The 23,707-nt window shown below is 38.5% G+C and overlaps 1 protein-coding gene across 25 annotated transcripts in view; it reads right to left on the bottom strand.

Moving 5' to 3' along the window:
• Positions 1–23,707, bottom strand: part of kif1aa (kinesin family member 1Aa) — a 101,822-nt gene that overhangs the window by 29,172 nt on the left and 48,943 nt on the right. For 11 of the 25 annotated variants that reach the window (XM_034038416.3, XM_034038417.3, XM_034038418.3 and 8 more), the window contains 9 exons: positions 13,445–13,563; positions 9,546–9,631; positions 8,800–8,935; positions 7,692–7,854; positions 6,805–6,895; positions 6,133–6,251; positions 5,282–5,337; positions 1,297–1,405; positions 648–714 (listed from right to left, as the gene is read on the bottom strand). In XM_034038416.3, the coding sequence (XP_033894307.3) occupies positions 648–714; positions 1,297–1,405; positions 5,282–5,337; positions 6,133–6,251; positions 6,805–6,895; positions 7,692–7,854; positions 8,800–8,935; positions 9,546–9,631; positions 13,445–13,563 (946 nt within the window). Of the gene's footprint in view, positions 1–647; positions 715–1,296; positions 1,406–5,281; positions 5,338–6,132; positions 6,252–6,804; positions 6,896–7,691; positions 7,855–8,799; positions 8,936–9,545; positions 9,632–13,444; positions 13,564–19,081; positions 19,364–23,707 lie in introns of all 25 variants that reach the window. The other 14 variants (XM_034038403.3, XM_034038405.3, XM_034038406.3 and 11 more) reach the window with 2 other exon arrangements.

Below are 23,707 nucleotides of genomic sequence, written 5' to 3'. Positions count from 1 at the left end.
CAGTACAGGTGGTATGGAGTGTACTGGCCGTTCTGTAACTTAAGGGCTTTAGGACCCTGTGGGAAATTCCAGCTTTGGGGACATCTTGGTTGAGGGCAGTTGGAAAGTTTGGCAGAGCTAATTAGATAAATAGTTTCAGATATGATTGCTAGTACTGCCAATCGTTTCAGGCTGTTCTCTACAAATTGATTAGAAGAGCTCTATGAAAAGGAGCTGCTGGTAACACTTGAGACACCAAGAAATACAAGCTGCAGGAAACGCTGTACAAGAAATAGAAAAGGTCTCAAAAGTGTTTGTTTCCTTAAAGGACAGGAAGCCCGTTGTAAAGCTTGTTTCTTTCTTTCTGAATAAAACTGCACAACTTCCTCTTCTATGTGGCTTCTTTTCTACAGTCAAGCGTCTTTAACCAGAATTTGTGGTGTATCTCACCAGACATTCCAGGCGCTGTACCACCCCAGGGCATAAAGGAGCAACTCATACCAATCGTCAGGGTCCTAGAATGAATCACTCTTGTGCTTGTCTGTAATGTAAAATGTCACCCCCCTCAAAGAAAAGCTTCTTTGCAAAGTATTATTCAACAGTATATCCAGTGGAACTGTATTCATGTAAATGAAACAATATCTAATAATTGTCAATGGGAACTCTACCTGATGCAGCAAAAAGGTCCCATGACAGGGCATCCCACCCCTGTGATCCACCACTGCTGGGATGTAGCTGCAGAGAGAAAGCAGAGAGTTAAGCACATTTCATCACATTGACGGGTGTATTATTACAAGTAGAGATTCAGTGTCATCTTGTAAAGGCCATGACATGAAACAGCACATTCAATACAACCCTACTTGATGTTTAATAATAACTGAATTTAAAGTCTCCATTGATGCTGTTATTTGAAATGAATAACTTTCTGCAGGAAGATGTCTCTGTAGAGGAATGTTTCTTCGTGGGAGGTACACATGGAAATCTAAATTTCGTCATAGTGTTACAATCGGATTAGACATGTGAAAGTAAATGCGATTCTCAGAGTTCTGGAGCTGTAACCCTCCTCCCAACTAGGCTGAATATAAATGAGTATAATAATACATGCACAAGCAAAGAAAGTTGTGTAGTCTGTCAACAACTGATGTAGACATTTACAGGATGATGGAAAATGTAGTTCTGAGAGGTCTATGAGGGTACATGGGACGCCATCTTGAGGCAGGGAATGCAATTTAAAAGTTTAAAAAAGTGGTCAAAATGTAAAAAAATAAAAAATAAAAATCGAAACAATTTAAGTTACAAGTTAGTGTGACTACTTACTCTCCGTTTGCTTCCAGCTCGCAGATCTCAAAGAATACCATCAGGTCATACTTGCAGTGGCACGGCCCTGCAGTCGGGCGGCTCAGGGTGGTCAGCTTGGTTGCAGGCACTGAGGATAACAATAGCCATTATTATAAAGCAACAGCAGCGACAAGAGAGAAGTGAGCTTGAGAGGCCCAACACCACACCTCTTCAGAGAGCCCATCTGCAGTACAGGTGTAGTCAGAGGGGGTAAGCCACAGCACACAAACAAAGTGTGAGCAGCAGCCTCTGTATCTTGTGCAATTCCCGTAACTCTTTTTCGTGTGTTGAGTTACACTGTTGTTATTATTTTGTGTTGACTCCGGTCACTGAAAATTTCGGGTATAATGATTGTTCAGTTTTTGCATTAAAATGGGGAAAAATAAAGTATTCTTGGGTTTTGACCAGCTTGAACAGATTGAGAATCTTACCCAGCCTGATTCAGGACTGCAAACAAAACAGGGATGTACTGTAATAGCCTACATAATGCTTGATTCATTCAAAGTGATTTTTGTATTATTATTTTATTTGAAAAAAATAATACACAACGCAAAGATCAATGAAGATTACAGTGTACAGGTACCATTAAAATGCAGCATTACCAAAAAGCAAGGCGGTGTAAATATTCACCATATTGTATTTTGAAAGCTTATAGCGCCAGAACCTGCTGTGTGCATCCTGTACGTTCATTGTGTTGCTGTAGCTGAGTGCACCAGCCTACGTTACTTGTTGGTTTTTATAGTGGTGAGGTGCACAGTGAGCTTTTTATAGTTAAAGTCGTTCTTACATAAATAATTGCAGTATATTAAAAATAAGTAAAACCATAAGAACCATTATTTTAACAGTAGGTTATTATTATTATTATTACTATTTACACAATCATTTGGGGATACTAAACATTTTGTGGCTACTTGTTGAAACTGACATAAAAGTGGAATGGGTGTGGGTGTGAATATGTCTACCTGAATTCATTCAAAGCCCAATTTCCTTTTTTCACTCCCATATTTAATATTTAGAGTGCCCAATTATTTTAACTCTGATGTCTGGCTATGTTCCCTCACTGCAGGAGCTTACCCTGTGTAATTCTAGGGGTTTTATTGTTTGTTTTTTTGTGTTTGCACTGAAATGTGTTTAACTGATTAACATCTGGACTGAAGAAAGATATTTATAATATAAAGAGAAAGAGAAAGGGCAGTTACATTTAGAATGTTTTTTGGGGGAGAAACAATATGCACAGTGTAATAAATGTCAGTGTAGACACTTATTCTAGTCCTATAAATAAAAAACAGAGACAGGACAAGGCCCAAACTACGCCCGTCATGTGAGAGGGGACCATGACCAGCAGAGCTGTCAACTAAAAAACAGTCACAAAGAAGAGACCAGAGAGAAAACAACTGAAGTCAGATCCCTGTTTCAAAGATAAGGACTAGAAACTCACTCAGATCACCACCACATGCACACCCTAGGGGTTTTAGCTGTAAAGTATAACACACCAGCATGCCACCTACCTGTCCTGGCTTTCTGGCCATAAGGCTTCGAGAATTTCAGAATTTCAGGTGATAACATTCAGAGAAATGTCATTGTTCCTGGAGAGAAAGTGGGCTGCTCGGGTGTATTTTCTGCACACTACTATTATAAACAATCAGCACCCTCTGTACACAGGGTATTCACTGGTTTTCAGTTCAAACGACTCCACAAACATTGAATAGTCCCTTCTTGGTGCGTCAGCAATCTATATTTCAAGGGCTTGTTTAACAGGAATCATTGTCCAAGGCAGCTAATATTTTCACCCTTTCATTAGCTTTAGTAATTCCTGGATATAATTATTTTCTCTTTTGATATAATATTATTAGATTACCAGTTACAGTAAAAACTTGCTTTTAAGACCACTTGTTCAGGTCTTTTCTTCTATATCGACAAGATCATTGAGAAAATGGGTCAAGTGCATAGAAATACAGTACCAGCCTTGATAGCATCAAAGATAAATCATTTGATCGGTTTTTGTGGTTGGATCACAGTTTAAAAGATTTTACAGTTCTAGCCTTGAAAGGGAATTTCAAACACATCAAGCACAGAAAAACCCAGGGACTGATTTGCTCCGCGGGTGAATGTTTTCTCTGGCACTGTTCAGAGAGCTCGGTTCCACTCTGGTCACATGACCAGGCACTCGCGCTTGGCCGAGCAATCTTATAATTCAGATTCACAGATTTTGTTTCAGTGGAGCCAAGTTTAAAAATTGCTTCTGCTCTAGAACTATGTCAGAAGAAAATGACCAGATTCTTAGATTAGATTCATCTGTAATGGAAGGCATCAATATCAGTTTGAGTCTGGCAGATATTTGCACACTACCTGCAATGCTTGGTGCTGTTTTCTGCAGACATACTGCTGAGAAACTTTGAGGACAAAGAGATTCAAACAGCTACAGGTGGCAATTAAGTATACCAGACAAGGTTGGACTAGATACATTTATAATGTCCTGTGATGTACTGTACATACAGACTGACACACACAGAACTTATGTGAAGAAAGTACTAAAGCTAATGCCTTGAGATCAAACAGGTGGTCTTAACGTCCTTCCAGTTCAGCTAAAGATAAAAGGTCTTGCTGCATACCTAAGCCTAATTCTTAAGCGTTTTGTAAAAGCAATTTCTACTGTACATGATTCTAGTCAAGGCTATAACAATTCTGGCATGGTTTATTTTTAGTGCAAGTAAAACTGGATTTAAAATTTCTAATGAGTGACATTACATATACCAGCACATAGGTCAGAGGAACTAAATCTAATTATTGACCAGTAAAATCCTCCTAAAGGGATTCAGAGGAATGGAATGCACACACAAGCACTGCCCGTGTGAAAGGTCACAGCAGCTCCAGGTTCTCCCAGTCAAAAAGTCTGGAGGGGGTGCATTAAAAGGAATAAAGAACAGATCTAAACAGAATTAAAAAAAAAACACAAACAAACTGGCTAGTGGAAAATCCATTAAACTGCTTCTGAGTTGGAGGCAATATTTGTAGGCTTAAAAGCCTGCAATGGGTTTGTTTTAGAAGCTTTAAGTTAAACCTGTTTGGATGGATATGTAGATAATGAGATTCTTTAGCAATACTGGTTTACTAGTGTTTTCTCCTGCTGGCTTGTGGATGTTAGCAACACATCCAGGTACACCAGCCTGCAGGACTGTCACCTTGTATACAGGGGGAGCTGTATGCACCTGATGCCAGCAAGCTGTCCAGAAAACCCCAGAAATACCAGTGCTGCTAACAATAGAAGCTCAAAATGAAATGATTCTTTCAATTTAAAACAGTCATGTTATTTGCCATCACAGTTTATGGGATTTTCCCTCCCTGTTCTTAGGCGCTACCAACCCGGTTTCTGTGCTTTGAGGACAGCACAATTCATGCCAGAAGGAGGCGGAAGCACGCTAAGCTCCTCCCCCTCTGACAATAAAGAGGCAGCCAGGCCGGCTGCAGACAGAGCATGCCCAGAGAGCGAGTCCATGAGTTGGCAGTTTAGCACGTCTGGCACCAGGAACTTAATCAGCTCGATGGTTTTCTCTCGATCTGTCACAGGCAGAATTGCGTCAGGGAAACAAAGGGGTTTACAAAAGATGCAAACGGTCATGAGTGCACATACAAAAACAATTAATGAATCACAAAACTAATAAAAAAAATAACACAAATAAAATTAAACCCAACAAGACATGTGATATACTACAGCCTCAGAGATGGTAAAAAATGTAATGACATTGTGCCCAAAATCTCTATTTTAATGCCTGGTGCATGGTATAATGTTTGTGAGCCATTTAGAGAATTTCACTTGATCCATTGAAGAGATAAATTCCAGTTGGATAACCCTTACATTCTGTATCTGCAAGATGCATAGGTGCACACAGGGTCAGTTATACATTGTGAACTACATTTTATGAAGGCATTTTATAAAAAACAACCAATGTGTTTCAGTTCTTACCTGGTTTGGATAAGGGCATGACTCGGGGAAACTGCCTTCTTGAGGGCCTCAGTGGACTAGGGAAAGAAATAAATTTCTATCATCATTAATGCAATTCATCTGATTTTTGCAGAATGGGCTGATTGTTTAATTATTGCTAATAACTAGGTTGAAAGACTGGCAGCTTGTGGCTGGAGGACTAAATTACAGACAAGAAGTTCAAAACCTCTCTGCCCTTAATTATACATGTATGCAACAGAAGAAGTTTTTTTCTTTTGCGTTTACATTGTTGGAGATGTGGCTGTCTACATGTGATAGATGTTAGTCTTTAATGATCTTCAATGAAATGTTCTGGATAAAGTAATTTAACCAATATGAAAAAAAAATATGCTGATTGTCAGAACCTCTTTGCTAATTATTATTATTATTATTATTATTATTTATTTCTTAGCAGACGCCCTTATCCAGGGCAACTTACAATTGTTACAACATATCACATTATACATTATTTCACATTATACATATATCACATTATTTTTACATACAATTACCCATTTATACAGTTGGGTTTTTACTGGAGCAATCTAGGTAAAGTACCTTGCTCAAGGGTACAACAGCAGTGTCCCCCACTGGGGATTGAACCCACAACCCTCCGGTCAAGAGTCCAGAGCCCTAACCACTACTCCACACTGCAATGTTATGGTTTTCTTTAATATATATTTTATTAAAAAACAGTAGTAATAAAAGTAATAATAATAAAACCAAACCAATACTCGACAAACATTCAAAATGTAAACACCTGTATGCAGTGATGCTCAGAATTCCCCTAGTGGGGGTTACAGGTACAGACACTAAGCAAGGGGTAGTCCTACCTGATGAGGTCCTTGCAGAGAGGTGGGAAGGGCTGTCTCTGGTAGTGCCCAAAAACTTCAAACACAATAGGCTGGGTCTTGATATACTCCACAAATGATCTGGTAACCTCAACCGCGATCTGGGGGAACAAATCAGTTGAAAACAAATCAATAAAACATGTGGCCTGTATAGAAATAGAAATAGTTGGTCAAGGAGAAAAAAAACAATAATGTAAGTAACAACTGTCTAGCAGTAAACTAGTAATAGGACCAGAAAGTGCATTTTCTAATGAGCAAACGTACAGCCTATGGGAGTAATGTGTTGCGAATGGGGAAGATTGTTCAGAGATATACACTGAAATATGGCAAGAGAAATGAGTGTATCATGTATCTATTCTGATGGAAAATAATGTAAAATATAACTATTTACTATTTTACAGTATGTCCATTACAAAAAAATGCTTTTATCAAGGGAAATAGGTAGTAAGACACAGCTAATATATGGAAATAGAAAATAGAGATTAGAGTGCAATTTAGAAAATTAAAAAATAAAAAGAACGGAGGTCTCTTTAGAAACATTAGAAATGCTCCATACTAGAACAAGTTGCAATCTTTAGCTATCTAGCATCTAAACCATTGCTACTGTAGCTAGTAATTACTCCAGACCTCTCCATTCCCATGCACCACACTCACATTTTGAACATGGTAGAATCCCAGTGGAGGGCCGCGGCCTGTGTTCTTCAGTGGTTCAGTTGAGAACGCTTCATCGTGACGGTGAATAAAGCTGTAGAAGAGATGTATGTTCTATGTCTGGAGCAACATTGTAACTCACACCATGAAATTGATAGTGTTTAGATATTGTTAGGAAAACAGAGTGCAAGCAGAGCTCACAAAGTTCAGCTTCACACACACACACAGTTAGGCAAGATATATAAGACTTGAGAGTGTGAGTGAGAAAAGCTACCGGAATCCTCTCCTGACGACAGACCATCACCGTACCTGATGACAGACCATCGCAGTACCTGATGACAGACCATCGACGTACCTGAGCTTTCTCCCAGAACATTAGGTAATTGATCACTGTCTGATTTCTGTTCATAACTAGGTGCTACATAGTTGTGTCTAACAATGATGTTTGAGCTAAATGTATGTAATTTTTGAATACTGGAATCAATAAATGGAGACTTACTAACACAGCAATTGGTATTGTGAAAATTAGTTTCCTTACAACAACTTTCATCATGCTCATCGGTTTTTTAGCTCCACTAAAATAGGAGCTCTTAAATTCGGTTTTGGATTTAGCTAGTGTTTTTTTTTAAATAACAACTTTCAATCAAAATCACTGTAGTTTAATTTAACATGCAATAGTGCCTATAAACGTATATGCTGATAGTGCAAATTAATATTTAAATAATAACTTTCTATTCATATACATTGTAATAATTATTTTGACGGCTTACTGAATTCTCATGCAGACGTTTTAACTACAAAGGGATGTTCTTGTTAACAAAATCATTGCAGGGCATATTAAATGTAAAGGAAACAACAGCTGCTCTGCTAATAAATCCACACATACTTACTTGAACTGACAGAATATGTCTGCATACTCAGCAGAGATGCTGGAGGCTTGCAGCACTGTCACACGGAAGGTGAAGATGCTGCCGATTTTGAGATGCTCCAGCGATCCCTCTGCCTGTGTCTCTGTGCTCAGCTTCAGTGGACTGTCAAGCTCCTCTGGACTAACTGTGGAGACAAGGAAGAGGAAGGGGTCAAGCCAAGTCTGAGATCAACTGAGGAGTGATTGTGTCTGACTTTATCGCAGTTACATATTCCATGCAAAAGCAGAAAGACTTGATTGATCTTCAATGCTTAGAACTCAGGTAAAAAGGCAGTGCAGTATTTTGGCAAAATTACAAAGTTTGTTACTGTGACCATTTAGGAACAGTATACCTATATGACAAAAAATTAGGTACTGAGGTTGGCATGATATCAATCAGTTGTGGTACTTAGTTATTTGTTGGAGACAGCCATGGATTCAGAACTTTTGAACAAGTTACTGCAAGGATGCATATGAACAGAGTATGACACCATTCATCTAGATTTTCAAAAGGCTTTTGCAAAGTGCTACAATAAAGACTAATCGTTTAGCCCATGGTAGTACATGCAAAAAAGCAAACATATATAGCCCCAACTAGAAGTTATTCCCTCTACAAGGACTCTACTTCCTGTGCTTTAACAGGGATGGGAATAAGACTGATTGCAGAGCAGTTTGATCCATTGCATAGCAGGTTTTACTATGAGTTTAATAAAACACACCTGATCTTACCTATACACTGTGCCTAATCAAGCTCATAGTAAAACCTGGAATGGATGAAACTGCTATGCAATAGGAGTCTTATTTCTATCCCTGTTTAACCAGTGTCCACGTGCATGTACAACCTTGAATTTGTGACCTGCATATGTATAGTACAGCACAGGTCATAATTTTAAAGTACACTTGCTAACTGTTTATTAAAATTACAAAATATTTATATATTTTTTAAAGGTTTTAAAATCATTTTTGATTACACATGTTGGGAGAATGTGAAAAACATAGGCAAAGCATTTTAGTATGCTGTAGATCAGCCAGGCACCCTGCATTGGTTCTTTGTGTACTATGTAACTGCCCCCGATCCCTGCCCCCCTCACCTTCGCAGGTGTTGTTGTTGACCTCATCAGCGGAGGGCCCCAGGTCTGAGGACTGCCCCTCCCCTTCCACGATCCTCAGCTCTTCCTGCGAGGTTTCTGAATGAGACATTCCCACTGGACACGACTCTGTCTGGTACTGACACGTCACAGACTGTTATTCATTTGAACATATCTCACCTATCCCAAGGTCAGCAAGGTCTAATCTGGTCTAAACTTACTCACTTTTAAGCATCTTAAGAAAAGTTTGCAGACAGTAATTGTTGTTTTATTTTTTAATTACTGTAATAAAAGCAACAATACCAGCTGGTATTTACTGCATGCCTGTTGCGTTGGGAAGCATTTTGTTTTATGGCATGCTAGAAGGCAAACCGATTTGGCAGGCCCAGGGCAGAGCTGAAACACTAGGGCTGGTTGCATAAAACACTTTAATTATTAACTTTACTGTAAGTACTGTATATAACACTTAAGGATACATTGTCCCTTAACAAGGATATTGACTTACATGTGGTAAGCTGCTTTCTGCAATACCCTTAGACTCAAGGAACACTTAAGGAGAAAACTAAAGGGGACATTTAATTAAAGGTGTTTAATGCAACTGGCCACTGGCTTTTAGACCCTTTAGAGTCTTAGTATGCCGTCATTTTGTTTGACACTGCTTTTAAAATGTCTGTAGTCTACAGTGATCTTCCAGTAGAGTAATTCCCTCTAATTAAGGCATTAAAAAATCAGTAATCTCTATTTCTCACCTTCTCAAACTGTTGGTCTTCAAAGGATATCTTAGCCGTCCCAGACTGTCGCACACCAGAGCCATAGTCTGGGGCCTCCTCGTCAGCTTCAAAGAAACAGAAATAGTCAACAAACTAAACTAGAAATTCACCCCTGGGAGCGTAATGTAATGGGAAAGGAATCTCTGTTTGAATGGGGGCAGCAGTGTGGCGCAGTGGTTAGGGCTCTGGACTCTTGACCGGAGGGTCGTGGGTTCAATCCCTGGTGGGGGGACACTGCTGCTGTACCCTTGAGCCAAGGTACTTTACCTAGATTGCTCCAGTAAAAACCCAACTGTATAAATGGGTAATTGTATGTAAAAATAATGTGATATCTGTATAATGTGAAACAATGTATAATGTGATATCTTGTAACAATTGTAAGTCGCCCTGGATAAGGGTGTCTGCTAAGAAATAAATAATAATAATAATAATAATTTATAAACATTAAGTATATTTAATTTGAGGTTAAAACAATGTGGCACAATTAATTCATTTTTACAGGCCAATGCGTGTAATGAAACTTGATGACAGAGTAACAGAATATGGCTGTGTACCAAATTCAAAGACACTCAAACTGTGTGATCTGTGTCATTGACTTGGCAGTGAAACACCTGTAATGGGAGCCTGCCTTTCCAATTCGCAAAGGGACAGAGTGACAAGAAGTCTGGAGTTAAAACTTTCTTTAAGGGAATATATGCAAACTAGACAACAATTAAGTACAATGAACAAGAGGTTGATCTATGGAGGTGTAACTGGGTTAAGTTTTCTTTGCACTTTATTTTGTATTTATAATTTATGATGTGTCATTTTTCTATTGTACTTTGATTATTTTATATTGATATGTTTTTTTTAGTGTGCATGAATGTGTGTAATTGATTAATTAATCCAATTGTTTAAATAAAGCATATAGCAATTGTAGCTCATGTGTTGCCGCTGTTGCTACATTCTTAGCCTGGCACCGACTCTGTCTGTAGAGAGAGGGGTAGGGGGAGATCTAGAATGGCTCCTATGTGATTATTTACCCTGTAAAATGAAAATCCATCTCCTTTCTCTGATAGCTGTGAGAATGGGATTATGTAGTCAATGGAATACGTGCCCGATGCTTGGTATCTGAACTCCATTGGAGGTGAGATTGAGGACTCGCTGGGTTTTGTTTAGTTGGAGCCACTGGCGTAGATTTAGCTCGGGACGGTAGGGACATGTCCCTACCAATGTCAAGGGACCGTTGAATTGTCCCTACCAATAATTTTGATAAATCTGAAACGTCTTTTGTCAAGTCATTTTATCTGCTCCACAAAGGGTTAACTCTCTCAAGCCCCCCGCCCCTCCCCCTCGTTACTCCTCCCTCCTCCAAAAAAAAACAAACAAAAAAATAACGCTAATTTGATTGGCTTAGGCCCTTCCATAATGCATCACTGTAACACGGACTCAGTGCGTGGCTGAGGTCAGGGACCAGCAGAGTGTGTTGCTTTCATTGAAGTGCGAAAATGCACAAGGACTCGGGTGTGAAAGGTAAATCTCCGGGTTTAAAATAAAAAAAATTCTAGTCATTCTTAAACGGTGTATATTGTGCCACAATTTTCACATTTATTTTAAAAAATAAGAATAAATATAATCAGTTTAATTCAATGTTTGTGTTTGTTGGTTAATGTGTTGTCACATTATTTCAATCCTCCTCCTTCCTCCCTTTGTAACTAACTTACTGCTTGCTTGATATTTTTGTATCGTGTGTGTAAAAAGCAAACACGAACATATGTATTTGATTGAACGGACAGTGTGACTATCCAGGCGGCTAAATAAATGCACTATATTATATAGGCAGTAATAAAATATATATATTAAAAAGTCAAATTAAACGGGGGCGGGGGGCGACGACGACGACAGATATACAAATAAATTTCAGTGGGGCGTGAGTAAAAAAAGGTTGTGACCCGCTGGCTTAGGCTGGACTCTGGAAAGACGCTCATCTGAAGCTGCCGCTTGCCGCTCAGTCTGATATGAGTGTGAGCCACTGACTGAATGAAAGCCAGGTGCCAGGGCTGAAGGTATTGTCAGGTCGTCAGCAACATAGTTTGAGAGAATAAACCTACCAACCTACCTACCTATTACATTAGCGACCCATTGCTAGCTGCTAACCCAACGTCCTTGGTGGCTAGCTAGCTTGTTTCACAGCTAAATCATTATGTGTGTGTGTGTGTGTGAGAGAGAGTGTTTTGATATCGTCATCCAACTAACGTTAGCTAATCACTTCAATTTGGCTTTAGGTGACTAAAGCATAATAGCAACCAAAAAAAGAAAGATGGACATAAGGAAGTTTTTTTTACAAAAAGTCAAAGTGTAAGTAGGAAGATGTTATTAAAGTAATAAACACCATTGATAATGATTCTCATAGCAAATGTAAAAATAATTTACTAATGAAGTTAGCAGAGTCATACTTTCTCTCTAAACAGCATGCATCAATTTATCATTTTATCAGGTGAATGAAGCCGTGCAACCTGGTAAAAGCAGTATAGAGGCAGGTGGAGCAACAGGGTCGCCGGTGAGGTCTGTAATGGCTTAGTGATTATAACAGTGAAAGTATTAGACTCAGTTTTGAGATATATTATTGTTTGAGGCACATTGAGATATAATAGTAGGCTAATGCTGTATAGTAATACTCAGCAAATAAAGTTAGCATAGCCATATATTTTCTCTCTATATGGCATGCATCAATTTTTTATTTTATCAGGTGAATGAAGCAATGCACCCAGGTAAGAGCAGCAGCACAGACACAGGAGAGGCAGGCAGAGCACGTGAGCGTGCATGTGCTCATGCTTGTAGCGCCAGGGGTATTGGTAGCTTACAGTAAGGCTGGGATAGGTTATAATTCAGGTTATTAGTAATTCTACAGCAGGGATGTCAAACCAGCTTCCAGGAGGGACACTTTATCATAGTGTTTTAAGTGTATACCAGCCAACTTCATGTCAATCAAATTGTCCTCGATTCATGTCCAGCATTCATTTCAAGCCACCAGAAGTTACCATTTAACAGTTATCTCCTAAAAAATTTCTTCCCGGGGGGGCATGCCCCCGAACCCCACTAGCAACCGTGACTCCGCCCCCCTACAAAATTGTGTCCCCACCAATGTTCAAACCAAACCTACGCCCTTGGTTGGAGCACTGAGTTATTTTGATTTGAATACATTTTGTTGACTGAGTCCTCAACCACATCTCCAATTGACCAATGCAATTAACTCTGGATTGTTTTATTCTGTTTATAGGTGCCCTTTAGTGCTTTATAACCTGTGATGCTGACATATTAACTACTGTGTCTAATTTGTGTAGCTGATAACTAACATATCTCTGTTTTTACAAAGCCCTAAAAAAAGAGGATCCATTTGTTATATTTTATTTTTGTAAATGCAAAAAGCATATTTTATCTCATAAATAAAAACACTGAACTCCATTGTGCATGTCCAATAAAAACATTGAACTTCCTTGCAGTTCATGCATTGCTCTTTCCCTATAAAAGAACCTGTGCTGTTAAACTAGGGCAAAATTTGGGAAACATTACATTTGAGTTGATCTTTCTTTCTAGAGCTGGCGTAGTCGGATTACTGCACAGCATGGTTTTTGGTTTAGCCTGAGCATAGTTGTCTGTAGCTGTGTACACCCCTATACTGGTTTGGCTTTGTTACCCTGCCCCCGTTACAGAGGACTGTAGCAAATAGTTGCTCGGAAATTAATTGATCATTGTGGGATACTGCAGCTACTAAACAACTTGAGCACACTTCTAAAAACTGTAAAACAGTCCAGTTGATTTATATATGGTCCAAGATCTAAATGACTTTAACCTGCTTAATTAAAGGAATTGTTTAAACAAACACATATGTGACCTACCAGAAATGGCCTGCACAGCCACCCTGAGGAATCCCTTCACTTCTCCCTTCTCACTGACGATGGCGACGCGGTGCACCAGTGGGACTGGGTACAGCAGGTTACTGAGGTACACAAAGGCCCTGCAGGGAAAGAAGAGGGGAGAGGAGAGGGGAAAGCACAAGGGAGTCAGCACCTTCAGACACAGAGCCACACTGCACTGGACACCTCACAACAACATTGAGCTGCAAAGCAACGAAAGAAAACACAAGCTGCATCTGCTCCAGCAACAGCCAAAGGTGCCGACTACTACTGTTGTCATTGCTTCTTTTTAAGTGTCTCCCCATGTCATGTTTTTATTTTCCCAACGGGTTCTTGCTGAGGAACAAAGATATGATATGACTTGTCCTCAAAAATCGTATATTAAAATCCACAATCTCTTACCACCTATTCCTCAGCTCTGACCAGTAGGTTACACTGCCTCTCAGTCCCTCAAATCAAAAAGCATGGGGTCTTCTTTTTACACACCTCACAGTCATCAGCTCTAACCATGGGATTGCACTGCCTTCCAGCTCTCATGCTGACCCTTGGCTCCTCTGTTCAAATCAATCACTTGCACTGCTGCCCAGCCTCTCAGCTCTACCCAGCTTGTCAAATAAACTCCAATATTCTAAATACATAAATATAACAGTCTCCCAATCCTCATATCTTACTATTAGATGCTTCCATTCCTCTTAATTTAGAGCTCTATGATTTCCAGTCCTCAACTCAATATATCAGTGAGCTACATCGACTTCCACCCCTCAACTGCATTTCTATAAAACTGAGATAACTGAGAGGCACTACAGTGTTAGTGTTACTTGAGCACACTTTTGAGTAATATATTGGAACTCATATATGAATTAAGATAATTAAAATATTATGTATATAATACAATTAGACCTTACCTATAATATACATGATCCCATGATCTAAGTTAGTTTAACCTGGTTAAATAATATATTATTTTTATGTAAGCGACTGCTCATGTCCAGACAGACTTTAACATGCTTTCTGGGGGGTACGGTACAGTCTAAAAACATGCCATGTGACCTGGGTTTAACAACCACGTTACAGCTACAGGTATCGTCCTCATTATAATACATTAACCCCGATTCTGAAAGATTTTGCGGCACGACAATTTTTTTTTTCACCCTGTACATTGATGACTACTTTGCCAAGGTGATAAACTGTGATAATTTCCACACTGTCAAATATCCTACCCAGTTATTTTTTACCTCATGAGTTATTAAAAGAATGCCTTTTCACAGTCTATTTTAATTGGTTAAATAACATTTCATATTCATAAAAAACAGTTTTAGACTTGGGATCTTTAATGGCAATCTAGAATAGTTTTGTGTATAAAACACTTTATTTCATCCGCAAAACATGATAACTAGCTGCTGAGTTAAAGCTTTGTGAATAAAGCCCTACATTATTACAACGTTAAAACAGTCTTTAAAGCTTTGTCAATAGGGCCCATAGACTGCTGTGAAAAATTCAATGGAAAGCCAAGGTGATCATGCAGGGCTGATCTGGAAATCTGGTCAGTTTTACACAGACTTTCCCTAACGCTGTATAGCTCTAGCATGCAGCTACAAATTAATGGTATAGACCATAAGGACTTACTGTAAATCTATAAAAGTAAATCTGTATTGGCAGCTAAAGCACCAGAATGAGATCCACAATAAATCAAAAGTAAGCCCTGAGAGGAATAGTAACAAGTAGAATCCTAAGCAGCTATACACAAACTATACACAAGAGACAAAGCTGAGTCTTAGAATAAGGATGGAGCACATAGCAGCCCCGTATCAGAGACACAGAGAGAATCACAGAGAGGGGTGAGGACTGTGTTGTATCACTGACAGCACTGGAACAGAGATCTTAAGCGAGAGAGGGAAGGAGGAGTGAGGAGGATTATATCACATACAGCCCTCCAACAGGGAGAGAGAAGGTGGAGTGGACAATGGCTACATTCAGATCGAGAGGTGAGGTGTGCAGTAACCTTATTTTTGAGACAGTGCTAGAAAAGGAGGAGAACACTGACGTTCATTTTTATTCAAATTGCAGTATTTTTCTTCTCGTTAAACCGAAGTAGGGACCAGAAAAGGTTTATTGTAACTGTTTTCGGTTCTCGCATACTTCCTGTACTTCTAAATACCTGAGCTCAAGTATCCAGAATATCTAAAAAATATTAAATTAAGGCCAGGATTCTAATAGTGCAATATTCCATGGTCCTTAGCTAGTATGACATGGCAGTATCTTGGAACATCTGCATTTATCAACTACACTTCCCCCAAGAAAAAAAGAAACAACATTTTCCTTCTACAGTAAGCACAGCCCATGGGTTTCCCTAGCAAACAGACATGGCAATAATATTATTTATATAGCAAACTGAACTATGGTTAGAGGAAATGCATTTTACTGTGGCTCAAAGGCCTGTGTGTTTAACGGGTATTTTGAACCCAGGCCCTACTGAGTACTACAGCCACTATAAAAGCACCAACTGGTATTGGCCAGGTGTATAGTTTCAGAAGTAAAGGACACTTGATGTTATTTGACAGAAGTGCTAATATGTATTTGTATCATCATACGTGGGCTAGGCCAAAACCAGAAGGGCCCTTTAAAAATAAACAAAAATTAACATTATGTATACTAAACTTTGTACTTGTAAAAATCTTGTAACGGATTTCCCATTTACACTTGTTACACAGCAGACCGCTAGTCATAATTAAATTAAAACTAGCAGTGCTAATCTGTGCCTTGTTTCAGTACATACTACATAATGTAAACATTTCAAAACAGTACAGACAACCTTATAACTTCAATTTATAGGACACTAAAAATGTTAAATAATAAGTATCCAATAACTGTGCCTTATATACCCTGCCAATACTTAAATCCAAGCAATGGCCAGGGAAATAAGGTTCTATATTACATACCATAAATCAGACATTACTTCTGGATAAAGAAGGGTAGTAAAAGGGAATGTGGGATATTTTATTTTAGTTAGACAGTTATGTGGGCTTCCAATTGGTCCTTAATAACTAAGCAGGGACTACTAGACATGTTTCATGTTTTGTGGCGAGTACAGAGTTAGAAAGACAAATCGCTGATTTTCGCTAGGAGACTCAATTGTGATGCCTTTATCTATTTCATTCTGAAGGTATTCTGAATTAGAAAAACAAAGGTCTAGGGGACTATAAAGGCGTGATCATAACGTCAAAATCCCTGGTAACCAAACACCAAACTAAAGAACCCAGACTGTGGGAGACTAGTCCATTAAAAAGCAATGCTGACTAATTAGAGACCTATGGACTGATTAACTTGACACCTGAGTCAGACTGAAACCCAGAACCCCGAAGGTGAAAGACCAGTGTATGAGCCACTGCGCCATGCAGTGTCTGAGTAGCAATGCAAACAAGGAGAATGTCTTCTCTGGAGAGACTGGGTGGGTGTGGAGGGGGTGAACGAGTGAAGGGGAGGCAAAGGGTAGGAGCTTACGACAAGATTGGTGAGGTGCAAAGATGGCATGCTCAGAATATAACGTCAACGCAAAAGCTTTTCTGTTTGTTGACAAAACATAAAAAAGTGAACTGATAAAAAAAGAAAAAAATAGCTAAGCTTGGACCAGTAGAACCAGCAGCTAAAAATGTGTGAAAATAAAACAAATTACAAAAAATAATTGAAATAATCATAAGCACACTTCACAATAGACTTCTATAGTCACAGCTGCTGCATGTGTGTAGCCAATTCATTAGAATGATATATAAATAGAGAATTAAAAAAAATATATATGTGCTCTGGCATGCCTGGTAGAGACTGCTGCAGGAGAAACCAGCTCTTTCATCTTGAGATCCTGATTTTGCAGCACATATTAAATAGGTTTCGCTTTAAGTTAATTAGTCTAACAATCGCTGTTTGGAATCAACATAAGTAAATATACAGGATTCATTCGTATGACTTTGGTCACTGGACAAGCAGTGTTAGAAGTGCTTGTTAATGTGGTTTAAATAGACAAGGTGGCTAGAGCAACGCCCTTTAACCCAGTCAAAGGAAGGCAAGCACCCCAGAGGCTCTTTAGCCACAACATTATGTTTGTTTCTTCCACAGTCTAACACAATCTACGTAACCACCACTGAGTGATTCAAATCAAGAAATTGAATCCAGAATATTTGGACTCATTGCTCAAAATAAGGCGTTATCTAGATTTAAGATAACACTACGCAATCTGCTGAGCAGACAGTCCTAGCAAGTTATAAACTGGCAGGTATTTCAGAGGTCCCAGACAGAGGGCTCCTCTGATGTGCTCAGTGTTCTCAGGAATATCTGTAGACTGGTTTCTGATGGAATGAAGTCCAAAATCCTTGACATTTTAGTAATTCAAACATATATTTTTGGAGCACATTTGCAGATTGCATGTGGCATTTCTGCAGTGGCTGTTCTCATAGCTGGTGATACTTTACACCTTGCAGTGTTTACAAGTACTGCTTTTTATTCTCCTGCCATGTAAGTTTCACGTAAATATCTTTAACATAATTATAACTGTTGTTTATCTTTTTTCACATACCCTGCGTCTTAAAACAGCTGGAGAACAAAACCGAACAGATTTCACAGTATGTTTTTGTAGAAGAGATAATGGTAACACTTTAATGAATAATGAATTCCAGCTGAATAACACCTGAATATCTTCTGCACTTCCTCTGAGTGCTGAAATAATTCATTTTGAATTCACCCTTGTTAATTCGTGTGGGTGTAGTTACCTGTATTCATTTCACGTGTATAAGGGTTAAATCCTGATTAATCCATACCCTCTTACTCACCCCCCCAGGGGATTGTGAAAAATGAATTCATGTGCTTTACATGTGATCAACATCATTTGTTAAATCCACATAATTAACAGGGGCTGAATTAAAAATGAAATACTTCAGAACTCAGAGGAAGTGCCATTATTTGAAAGTGTTACCAAGATAACTCTTCTGTACAGCTTTATGTTATTTATGAAATATGAAATGTGTTTCATTCCTCAGTTGATTTATGCCCCAGGTTATGTGAATAAATAAACATAAAGACGATTGTGATTATGTTGACAGGAACAGTCAATAATGCGTTGTAAACACGACAGGGTGTTCCTTATCAGGATATGGAAAATCAAGCTAGGATTTAATTTCCTGTACAGTTTGCCTGGAAATTACAAGTTTTGTTTTATTTAACTAATCAAACCTTTATTCCTTATTGAAGGTTATCTGATCATTTAATAATATCCAGACCTATCTTTCCTTGTAAAATATTTGAAATTATTAAAAATGATGCTGAATCATTTCTTACAATCAGTAACATAACCCTGATATGTATGCTGTTGTTATTGTCCGCAATTATCTTGATAATTCTTCCAATGATAAGGTATTCCACATTCTAACTACCGTAACTCTGAAAGCCCTGATACAGTAGATGAGTTATTTTGCAGTCTCTGGCTCCCAGGGGCTGCATCAGTGGAGCAGTGTAATCAGGGTCTAAAATTGACGTTCCTATCAGTTTTGTAAAATAGTGGCCATGAATGGTCCACTTCTCAGTGTGAAAGAACTAGTTCCTCTCTCAGCATGCTCCTGAAACCTCACCAACCTTCCCACTACACTGAATAGAGGTGAGCGGTCATAAAAGGGGTCCTGGCCTTCGCCGGAGAATGGGCAGTGCTCTCCCTCATCTCCCCCCAGCTCGGAACACGGGTCGTCCAAAAAGATCTCATCTTCCAGGTCCTCCAACTCCTCATCCTCCTCCTCCTCCACCTTCCCATCATGCCGCTCGTCTGCGAGCTCGGTAATGTCAGAGTCAGGGTTGGAGAGGGTGGGGGAGGGGGTGAGATCTGCCATGCGCTCGCTCATGCATGTGTTGAAAATGTGGGTGCTAGTGCAGCCAGAGACATGGGAACTGGGTTAGTACGACAAGATAAACACAGACACAGGTTAATTATATTAGCCAGTGGCTTATGCCCACAGCACAGACCTTGTCCTGTTTTTTTTTGTTGTTTGAGAGGGTAAAAGGGTCTAAAACACTGGTGTTAGTCCCCAGAAACATTGTTCTAATACGGCAATGACGGTCTAAACACAGACCTTTATACTAATAGTCTTTCTAATAAATGTTCATCTTATCTACCAAAATAGTTCCATCAATTGTCTTAATCCACATTACTTCTAAAACCTTTTTTCCCCCCTGGGAACTTACTGTAAAAAAGACCTAATTTTTCAAAGTTCTCTTTCTAAATCTGCTGGTCTGTTTTCTTGCTGATGGGCCAGACTTTAGCTGCACAGTAGCAGGGCTTTCTTATCAGATCCTGAACTTCCTGCTGCCAAACTAATTCTAATCTGATTCTTTTCAGGCCATCAATGCTCAAAACCAGAACCAGAGATGCCTGCTTTTGGATCTGCAACAGACCAGTACTGTACCTCACTGAAATGGATGTACTGAACAATTCACCTCATGCACTGTAAATAGCTAATAGCTAAATGATGAAGTGCATTATACAATTATCTACTGTGGGAAACAAGGGAGTAAATCACTTTTTACCCTTTATCCAAATATACATTTTGTGAGTGAGGCTCTAAATGTTATTAAATGTGTTATTAAAAGTGTTGATGTACAGTTGGTCACAAAAATGTTGTGAACTTGCCGTTGTAGTAGACAGTGCGCGGAGGCAATTAAAAAGGTAACATAATTAATGCCTATCACGTCAAAACTACAGAAAGATGGGCCATGCTCTTTACCTGGTGCAGAAAGACGGGCCAATGTAATATACATTCTTTTGAACAGTATGAAACGTTCTCTTTGAGCCTTTGCGTTTACAGTTAAGGTTAGATTACAGTTAGGAATAAGAACTGATTTAAATCTTAAGCTCAGTGTTGGTATTCTCTCAGCTGGCCTGTCATTAAAAAGCCTGGCTCATCTTTCTACACCTACTGTGAGACCGCACTGAGAATACTGCGGCACAGATCTCTAACAGAAGTTGATGGTTAAACAACATTTTCTATAACACAACACCAACTACCAACAACTTAAAGGGATAACTGTCTGCACTACATGTGAAGGGACTTCCTGATTTCATATAAAAGCCAAATAATAAAGTTGCTGAAATAGAAGTACTGTACCAAGCACTGTCACCAGAGATGCACAACCCTGAAGCGAGAATTGTAAAACTTTAAATGAAAAACTGTCAACAACAGAAAGCCCTTCATGGTGTGGATTCAAACCCTGCAGATGTTTTATGGAGTAAGTTGATGTAGTAATACTGAAAGAAAGGTCTATAGGAAACAAATGTTTGTCATATAATTTGTTACATTAGTATTAATACAGATACCAGCATTGAGTGTTTTATAGTTATGGATTAAATACCCACAACAAGTTTGTAAAGATTGGGTGTAATGCAGAGCTAAGTAGACTAAGGACTACAATATGTTTTGGATGACATTTTTTGTCAGATCTGATTACATGTTTTACAGTTGTGAGATTGTCTGTACAGTATCTTCAGGTGCTGGTTTATAATTCTAACATTAGCATTTTAAGAAGACCAATACATATTAAAATAGGTGTTCTTAACCAGTATTTGTGGTCTGAAAAACATGACTGTAAATTGAATTTTGTTTTGTGGACTTTTGGAAAGACATACCTCATTTGTTTTTGCATGAAAAATACAAATAATTGTCAAAAAATAATAAACCTGTCCTCTTTTTTTGGTCTGTATCGCATACAGACAAAACATAAATATGATGACCTTTCAGTTCTCTTGCTTTAAAACATTTCTATACATCTGTTCTTTGAAAAAAAAACCAGCATGTTTTCTGTCAAAATACGAATATATAACAAATAATAATGCAGTAAAAAGCACTCGTGAGTAAGGGTAAGAGTATTGCTTTAAATTTACATCCCTGTGAAAATGTTTTAATGGATTTCATGAAGGAAGCCTTTTTTAAATGATCATTTAAATCAGAAAGATAAATAAAATATAAGAACATATAACTGTATGTAGTCTAAAATTATATTTTAAGCATATATATATATATATATATATATATATATATATATATATATATATATATATATATAAAATCCTTAGGTTTCACAGACCCTGATTAAGGTATTTATAGCCATAATTGTCCCTCGTTTTTAGGAAAAGTTTTTAGCCATTTGTTAATGTGTTCATGACTCAACCATTCTTCAGATCAGTTGAACTGAAGCTCTTATTTAGTTTTATGCAGGCATCTGGAGGTATAAGACTGCATGGTAGGCGAGTCAGTTTGTGTGAAATCTGTGTGAATTTCTCCATGCCCCAGTTATTATGTTTCTTACTCAGACACTTTCTCATTGGAGGTGTTTAACAAAGCCCTTGTGGGACTGCATTGACAAATTGGCAGCTTTAGTGTTCTTTTTTTTATTTATCGTTCTTTCATTTTTAGTGTTTTTCTGTAAGTACGGTGTCTAGAAATGGGCAATATAAATATGTTTTAAAGTGTATTCATATACTGGCACTGAAGATATTAATAAAACTGCAGAACACGTATTGTTCCATTTACCTCACAAGCATGGGCAGGTCTTCACTGTTTGTCACATGGCGATCTACTACCTCAATATTCCAATTATTATATACAATTCACACAGCCAGCCTCTATGCATTCACTGAATTACCATGGAATCATGTGGCCCACATTAGAGACAGAACCTTAATCTAACCTCACAAATACCGTATGTGTGACTGAAGGCATTTCATGTGAAATGCATTTCAATGTGTTGCTTATCAAAGTCAGATGATGACATCACCATTATGCATTTTCAAAATGCTGGCTTCTGTCACTCTGCCACCCTGTGCTCTTCTCTCCTTATTTCACTCCACTAAGCAGTTCTCTAAAATATCATCCCACATCGGACTGACAGGCCCTCCATATATCCCCAGACTCTGATACTTCCAAGTTTGATATCTCAACTGGATAAGAGGATCTCTACAGATCTGGAGATGAACCTGAACCCCCGCTAGAGATAATTGTCACAGTGGTTTTGGGACAGTTCTAATGCATCCTTCTAGGGCAGGTATATCATTGGCAATGTGGTAAAATCATATTACTTACCTGAAATAAAAAATGTTAGGGGTGGTAGTAGTATAGTAGTAAGACAAATGACAATTTTACACATTGGATGAACACAAAAGTGCTTTTACCACCACCCCTAATTTATTTCACCACATTGCCAATAATGTACCCAGCCTAGATGTAAAGCTATTTTTTAATAAACAATGTATAAATGTACTGAGAGTAAGCCATATATATGCACATACGGTATGTACAGACAGCTGCTATATCCCTGCTACATGCTTCACAAGCTATAACTAGAGACTTCAAATCAGCATGTCAATGCTGACTCTCCTTGGAATGTGTGACTACAGATTACAGGCCAGTGTTAAAACGTGACAACCTCAAGCAGAAATACAAAATCCACGCACATATTGTTTATTTATTTATTTATAATTTCAAATATTTGCCAATCTTCATTGGTTTCACATACTTGTCACCTGATCAAAACCATTTCATATAGTATACGAATCTAAATAGGTTTCAACTAACATTTATAAAGTTTGGAATTTGCTGTCATTTGGGAAAGTGACAATTTGAATGAAAATACACCCCATTAGCCTATCAATGTGATCTTATGATGTGATTTTTTATTTTTTTTTACAGGTTTTAAATTGCCATGTATGTTTTTTGTCCTTGTGTGTTATTTATCAGCTTCCTCCCTCAAGCGCAAGATTACTCATATCAATGGGATATGCCTAATTACTCTTAAGAAGGTTGTGTGTCTGTTTAAACTGGCTTGGACTAATTCAGAGCCAGCGATCTGCAATAGTACACTGACAGCAATCACATACTCAGCCTGGGCTGGATCTGGAGAAGCTAAAGGTACTTAAGTTCTGCCAACACAACTACTGAAATCTGGATTTGCTACATAAGTTAGCAAAAGCCCTGTTTAAAACCCAGCTTGGAATCTGATATTAGACAAGCCAAACTGTAGGAATATTTATGACCATACAAGGCCAATGTACTACTACTAATGCATCTATATGCACAGACAGGGCCCCTGCACGACTACTAATGCATCTATATGCACAGACAGGGCCCCTGCACGACTACTAATGCATCTACATGCACAGACAGGGCCCATGCACGACTACTAGTGCATCTACTGTATATGCTGAGCAGCAGGTCAGAT

The sequence above is a fragment of the Acipenser ruthenus genome, chromosome 17 (assembly GCF_902713425.1).
Source record: "Acipenser ruthenus chromosome 17, fAciRut3.2 maternal haplotype, whole genome shotgun sequence".
NCBI classification, from domain to species: domain Eukaryota; kingdom Metazoa; phylum Chordata; class Actinopteri; order Acipenseriformes; family Acipenseridae; genus Acipenser; species Acipenser ruthenus.
Note: the sequence above shows the minus strand (reverse complement) of the source record. Positions and strands in the feature narration are given on the sequence as shown.